General features: G+C 42.7%; 1 protein-coding gene across 1 annotated transcript; it reads right to left on the bottom strand.

Annotated features, from left to right (window-relative positions):
• Positions 1 to 1,935: 1,935 nt before the first annotated feature.
• On the bottom strand, positions 1,936 to 4,741 carry LOC131240228 (UDP-glycosyltransferase 74F2-like). Its single transcript, XM_058238357.1, has 2 exons — positions 4,040 to 4,741; positions 1,936 to 2,777 (listed from the first exon to the last, which is right to left on the bottom strand). Exons 1-2 carry the CDS (start codon positions 4,685 to 4,687, stop codon positions 2,055 to 2,057), a joined length of 1,371 nt encoding a protein of 456 aa, XP_058094340.1. The 5' UTR covers positions 4,688 to 4,741; the 3' UTR covers positions 1,936 to 2,054.
• Between the last annotated feature and the right edge of the window lie 2,571 nt (positions 4,742 to 7,312).

Here is a 7,312-nt window from a genome sequence, read left to right as displayed (position 1 = left end):
CGAGTGTGGAGGCCCAAGCAATGCTCGATGGTATTGTCTTATGCATCAAGCTGGGCTTCTCCAACATCGATGTGGAATCTGATTCTAAGCTGGTGGTGGAGGCAGCTTCCGACTCCTCGGCTCATTGGCCCTGGAACATTTGGTATAGGATGGGGGTCATTCACCATATCAGCCGATCCCTCAGCATCTCTTTTAGGCATATCTTCCGTGAGGGCAATTCAGTGGCTGATGCTAGCTAGGATGGGTAGTGAAGGGTGTGAGAACAAGTTCTATAAATCCCGGTCAGAATTGCCCCGATATGTTAGGGGCTCCTTGGTTCTCGACCAAGCGGGCCTGGGTATCCTACGAGCCTGATTTCTTTGGTTTGGGTGGGTAGGGGCGTCATCTTCGCCCAAGCTACTTCCCCTGGTTGTCCTTGGATTGCTTCTGGTGATGTGTTCTACTTAGTCCGAGGGTGTTCTTGTATACGATAGGCAAGGCCCAAATCTTTTTGTGGGGGCCCGCCCGAATGGATGTGCATCTTTTTCATTTATCAAATTTGGTGGACCTGTTCCACCTCTTCTTTAAAAAAAGAAAAAAAAGAAAAAAAAAAAGAGATAATAATTATCCTTTCTTCCACTCGGACGTGGATTGTGCATCATCAAAATTGACCAACTTGGTGTTGCGATGTCACTTCATAGCTCTTTAAATTGTTTCCATGATAAGGATCTCTTATGTATGTATAGCGGTGCATCGGCTGAATCCGTTACTAGCCATAACCCTATTTCGGTTCTTACCCACTATTAACCATGAGTCAGCCAAGATGAGTAGGCAATTCGATCTGTCATGTGAGTAAGATATGTGACATAGTTGTCAACTAGATTTATCCATTTTGCATTACTCATGACATTTCAAATTTGATAAAATTTTGTCATGGCCTTCAGAACAGTTGAAAAGATTGTTCATTTAGTTCTTACTGTGATTTTGTTGCCTCTTGTCACTAAATCTTACATGATTAAATTAGACATAAACACCCTTCCATTAGATAGGACAAACTTATGCATTAATTGAGCCATTGATTGATTTCAACTATGTGCCTTACCTAATTATTAATTGGCCTGCTGATCCTTAATGAGTGCCCACTATCATGGCTTAGATGGGGTATACATATTTCGTGGTAGACCTGCTATCGTATGGGTGAGAGAGGAGCACCGGTAATTGACATCCGCTGAGAACCTCTAGTCCCTAGCTTTCCATGGGTAAGCTCTAGGAGAGCTGAGTAATCGATCTTAAATCTTTAAAACTTTTTACCTGCCAAGCGTTGCTTAACAAACATCTGCTCATGCTTGGACACACTCGGTCAATCCAGGGGATCTGTGGACCCACCATGATGCATGGCCGGTTTTATTTCTACAAGCCATTCATCCATCTTTATAGATCATTTAAGGGTATGAGCCCAAAAATGAGATAGATCCAAGGCTAAAGTGGACTACAAGTTTGGTTTGAACACCCATTATTAAAATTTTCATAGAAGAAATTTGCGTTTTCACCTCATCAATGTTTGTGTGACATTATCAATAGTTTTGATGGAAAATATATAAACATGACAGTGGCCCTAGGAATAGGTTTCAACGGTGGTTGTCGTCATTATCAGTGATGCTTCCTGTCGTGTGGTCCACTTGAGCCTTGGATTTGCCTCATTTTTGTGCTTATAACATAAAATAATCTTGAAAAAAATGGATGGACGGTATGAATAAAACTCGTACATCATGGTGGGCCCCACAGAGCCATTGCCCGGAGTAAGTCCATCCAAGCAGTGGCAACACGCAACCCGCTTTGTTAACAAAGGTAATGGAGTGCCTTTTGCTGGAATTAGCGTTGCCGTTCAGAAAATTTGGAAACAAAACGATCGATCTCAACGGAAATTCTTGCCAACCTATCAGTTTGGACTCCAAATTGCTTGAGGAACAAATATGATAATGAAGATAATTAACAACGATGATGAACACGTACATATGTGATATCATAATATATCACTGCTTCACACATACAATGACATATAAATCACTCTAATGTCAGCCTTTCACAAGACTGGCCACAAATTCATCGATGTTCTTATCTGAGCTACCACCTTCATCCACAGCCTCTATAGCCAACTCCCTCATTTTACTAGCATTTCTCTTGAACTCTTCCGCTCTCTCTCCTTCCATCACTTCTCTTATACAGAATTCCATCTCTTCCCTTCTCACAACCCCCTTCTCATCAATCCTAGCCCTCAATCCCACTCGCCACACATCCTCCACACACTTGGCATTTGTGGGTTGGTCCGTCCACTGGGGTACACACACCATTGGCACACCCAAGCTCAATGCCTCTAGTGTGGAATTCCACCCACAATGTGTCACAAAGCACCCCACAGCTTGGTGAGCCAACACTTCTAGCTGTGGAGACCATCTCACTATCAGCCCCATCTCTGCTGTCTCCTCCGCAAATTTCTCTGGGACCTTTTCCTTCTCTGTCTCCCTCACCACCCATAAGAAGTGTTTGTTACTCCCTTTAAGACCACATGCAAGTTCTTCCATGTGGTCCACTCCTACTGAGGATAGGCTACCGTACGAGACATACACAACAGATCCAATCACCCTCTCGTCGAGCCACTTCATGCATGTTCTGTGGTCCGTTTTTGCGAGATTAATGTTGTAATCTTTGTCCCCTTCCACCCGCTTGTCCAGGTAAATGGATGGAAGTGTCGGTCCAATCGTCCTTGCCCGCAAGATCCCTGCCATCCACTCCACTGCCTGCTCGGAATCTCACAAGATGGTGAATATGGTTAGAAGTGTGTCAAATAACCACTTGTTCTAAAAGCTTGAGCTGTTAAAGGATGGTATATCAATGTATATCAAGGGACTTTAACACCTTCCCCTCCGATACCATGTCAAATAACCATTTACTCTAAAAGCTCTGGCCGTTAGTGGATTACCAAGAGCCTTTAACAAAGTGCAAATATAGTAGCTAATCCAAACAGGAAGAAACGATAACCACAAGACATCGTATTATTAGTAAAATTATGGGGCTGTTTGGTTGTCATCTCAAGACTATTTCCCAAAAAACTGTTTTGGTTTTTAGGTGGAACACGATGCTATCTTTTAGTTAACCTGGGGAATGGATTTCTAGGAAAATTGGGCGCACTTAGCAATTGAAGGTGGTCCCCACATGATGGACAGTTTAGATCATTGATCAAACCTTTTCTTGTCTACTCTCTAGTAATTGATGGGATGGTTAGCATCATGGGATTGAAATGATATTTTGAAGAAATGGGCAATAAAAGGTGGGATGCATGAGAAAAACGCCGGATCCAATAAAAAGCATTTATAGGAAAAGCTTACAATATAAATCGATGTATGGGTGCCACCTCTATGTTTTGGATACATCCAATCTGTTCATCAGGTTCTGCCCCTTTCTTATACCAGTGGTTTCCAAAATTCGAGTCGGTATAATAAATAAATAAATAAATAAATAACTCTGGCGGGCCACACCATGCAAAATAAAGCTAAAAGGCTCTAAAATCATGTGTTGTGACTCACCCACGTTTTGGAATGTCCTGATGTTTTCTGATGTCGATTCATCCTGATGATTTGATGCATCTTATGAATGGGTTAGATGTCATATTTAATTTAATTTAATTTAATTGAATTTATTTATTTATTTTTTAAAAAAACTATGGAACCTGCATACAATATGAAGGTTTTCAGTGGTGGTCTTCAGCATCCCAGCTGTTCCCTATGGTGAGGCTCACCTAAGTTTTTAGTCACCTGAATTTTTGGGAGTGAAAGAGAGCACTAAAGGGCACACATGATGGACAGATTTGGATGCCCTTACACAATGAGTTTTAGAGAGACAGACTCTGCCGACTCGGTTTCACTTGTTGTCTAGAAACAGATTGTGGGTCGACTAAGTCAGAGTGAACTCCACAAGTCGAACAGGACTCTTCCGACTCTAAACTCATGATGGAAACACACCATGTATATATAGTTAACATCAAAAATTCGCAAGACCCCACCTCGGCTTCTAGCTTGTGGAATGTGTTCAAAAGGACCCAGTCCGCTTTCTCCACATTAGAAAACTGGTTCAAAACCATTGCCAAGTAGGCGGGGTAAGATCCGGGCACTGAGAAAAAGGATGGCATGTCCTGAATTTCCAGTGGCGGAAGCCCCGGCAATCGAATGGTCTTGTCTTCAAACGGGACAGTTAGATTGCCATTGTACACATGGTAGTAGATGGAATCGACGATGCACAACTGAGTGAAGAACGCAGCCCCAGATAGGCTGCACCGTTTGGCTACGTCCAGGGCCCAGGCGAAGAAGGAATCATAGATAAGGCAACTCACGGTGTTGCCTGAACGGTCTAACTTCTCGATGAGCTCGGTTAAAGCTCGCGAGCCAACTGATTCCAACCGCTCGAGATAGTCCTCGACAGACCCCGCTTCTCTGAAGCCACCTTGGTCCCACCCGTCGGAGATGAGCTCGATGCCGACCGAGCCAGTGTCGAATTGGACTGTGTTGGAGATGAAGATTGTGGTGACTAGGGTGGCCTTGATTCCTTTGGAGACTAAGCGTTTAGCGAATTGCAATATGGGATTTATGTGGCCTTGAGTTGGGTATGGAAGGAGCAGAACATGGGTTCTATAAGCTGTCTCTCCCTTATCCATTTCTTGAACACAACTTCTCTATCTGTTTGTGGGGGTTTATTGCATGTCGTGTTAATGGGAGTTCTATATGCAACAATAGAGATAAGAATAATATTGATTCCTTGGACAGTTGGGCACTTTTTTGATCGTCCATTTCTTTTCTTTTCTTTTCTCTTTTTAATGGGAGGTCCACCCAACCATTGGATTGGTTTGAGTTTGAACCTACTAGATGACCGGATTAGATCTTGATAAGCATCCTCCGTAAGGCTATCTTGATCTTTATTTGAAGCTTGCCAATAGATGGTCACACTGGAGAAATAAAGCAATGGTCCAGATTCAACCGAAGAAGGGCCGATATAGATGGGTAACATCTTTTGATCTTGGAGCTATTGGGGGTGTGGTCCACACGCGGTGGGCGACGATAGGCCAACTCTATGGATGACTTTATCATGGGACCCACTTGTATAAACTTAAAGCCCATGCGAATCTTTGGGTAATGGATTATATACTTGTTCTTGTTGCTTACCCTCAGCAAGAACCAGGGACCGTTGAACAGACTCAGTAGTCTGAAGTGTGTGGCGGACAGCCAAGCTGCAACGTCGCACACAAGTAGTAAATTAAACCATTAACCGACCACATGGTCGGCCCGTCTTGGATGTCCGACAACCCAAAAATCACACTTGAAAGGATGATTCTAACTGCCCAATTGGTGGGCTTCTTTTGTACGGTTGAGACAGCAACAAGTCCAAAGCCTGAATTCAAGGGGTGAAAGTCCATTGATCAAAGGTCAGGATCATCTAATCACATCTATTTTTGACGAAACGCTGCACATAGAGTGAACCTGACTGTTTTGACGGTTTGGATACATTACATCTACGATCTGTGCTGATGCGTGAGCGAATGCTCCCTTTCACAGTTCTCTGACGTCATTGCACACGTTATTTGATTGATGGGATTTTGGACGTGCTAGGTTAGGGTATTTGAAAAGGGAAATTGACTCTAATTGCCTCCAAGGCTGGGTAAATTAACTGTAACGCTGCAACACTCCGTGTATTCTTAGAAGGCCTCCCGGCGCCCTTTAGAATTTTATTCGGCCGAAAAATACCCCTAACTTTGATTCAGTAGTTACATGATTTTTTAGGGACTAAAAAGTTACGTAATATTTAATGCCAGTAAAGTGATGTGTACAGAACTCTTTTTGCGTGTGAGCAAGGACTAAACTCGTGGGGCCCATATTGATGTATCTGTATGATCCATGTCGTCCATCCTTTTTACCGTGTCATTTTAGGACTATGGCCTAAATATCAGCCTAATCCAGAGCTCATGTGGGTCACATAATAGAAAATAATGGTAATAATGAAACCCGTTGTTGAAACTTTCCAGGCTCACCGTGATGTTTGTTAGAAGTGGACACTGCCCAAGTAAGGAATTTTTGGGCCCACGCCGAGTTGGCCAACAAGATGGATGAAACGGATCTCTCCATTGTTAGCCTCAGGCTATTGTACCAATGACTATCCTTTCATTTGGTAGTAAAGGAAGTGAACATGTAACAACCGCGACCTGGGAAAACTACGACCCATGACAACCATGACCTATATAACATGAGAACTATGACCCTTACTACATTACAATCATGACCCTTACTACATTACAACCACGACCCAAGTATGGGTCGTGGTTGCCATGTTATATGCGTTGTGGTTTTCATGAGGAAATGGTCGTACGTAATTGTCATGAGGTACGAGTGTGCTTGGCCCATTTTTTTTTTCTTTCCCAGTATAAGTTGCTCGCGAGAGAGGAAATCGAATTGAGTACTCGGTTGGGTCCACCTTAAATGTATGTGGTCTATCCACGCCATCCATCCATTTTTCCATCTAATTTAAGAGGTTGAGCCCAAAATTGAAGCATATCCAAAGATCAATTGGAGTGTACCACGACCTTAATCTGTAGTCTTTGATCCATTTACACTACCAAAAATGGATCGTGGTTGTCATGGGTCGTAGTTGTCATGTTATATGGGTCGTGGTTGTTATGTTATATAGGTCGTAGTTATCATGGGTCGTGGTTGTTATGTTATATGGGTCGTGGTTGTTATATGGTAAGTGTCGTAGTTGTCATGGGTTGTGGTTGTCATGTTATATGGGTCGTGATTGTCATGTTAAATAGGTTGTAGTTATCATATTATATGGGTCGTGTTTCTCATATGATATGTGTCGTGATTTTCATGTTATATAGGTCGTGGTTGTCATGTTATTTAGGTCGTGGTTGTGATGTTATATGTTAGATTTGTCTTATTTTTCATATTAAGCCTTAAGACGAACTCACCAAATGGATGAACGGTTTGGATATAACATATACCTCATGATTAGACACACATAACTTGCTGACTTCAATACAACAGCTATGTAGCTGGTATGAGGTACACCAGCCAATCCACTTCCTTTGATCCACGTCTGTATTCGGGATAGAAACGGATTGACTACTCCCCGTTGCTAACAGCCCCGTGGCTGGTGGTCGGTGCTATGTGGGCCCACTATGATGTATGTGTTACATCCATTCCGTTCATCCATTTTTACAGATTATTTTAGAGTTTTATACCAAAAATGAGAGGGATATAAATCTCAGTGGACCACACCACAGGAAAGC

Source organism: Magnolia sinica, chromosome 3, assembly GCF_029962835.1.
Source record: "Magnolia sinica isolate HGM2019 chromosome 3, MsV1, whole genome shotgun sequence".
Taxonomy (NCBI): Eukaryota; Viridiplantae; Streptophyta; class Magnoliopsida; order Magnoliales; family Magnoliaceae; genus Magnolia; species Magnolia sinica.
This window is presented reverse-complemented; position numbering and strand designations above follow the sequence as displayed.

Coding starts and splice junctions, on each gene's coding strand:
- LOC131240228 (XM_058238357.1), bottom strand. CDS start 4,687: ATGGATAAGGGAGAGACAGCTTATAGAACCCATGTTCTGCTCCTTCCA. Junction 2,778..4,039: donor TCCACAAGCTAGAAGCCGAG/GTGGGGTCTTGC, acceptor GATTCCGAGCAG/GCAGTGGAGTGGATGGCAGG.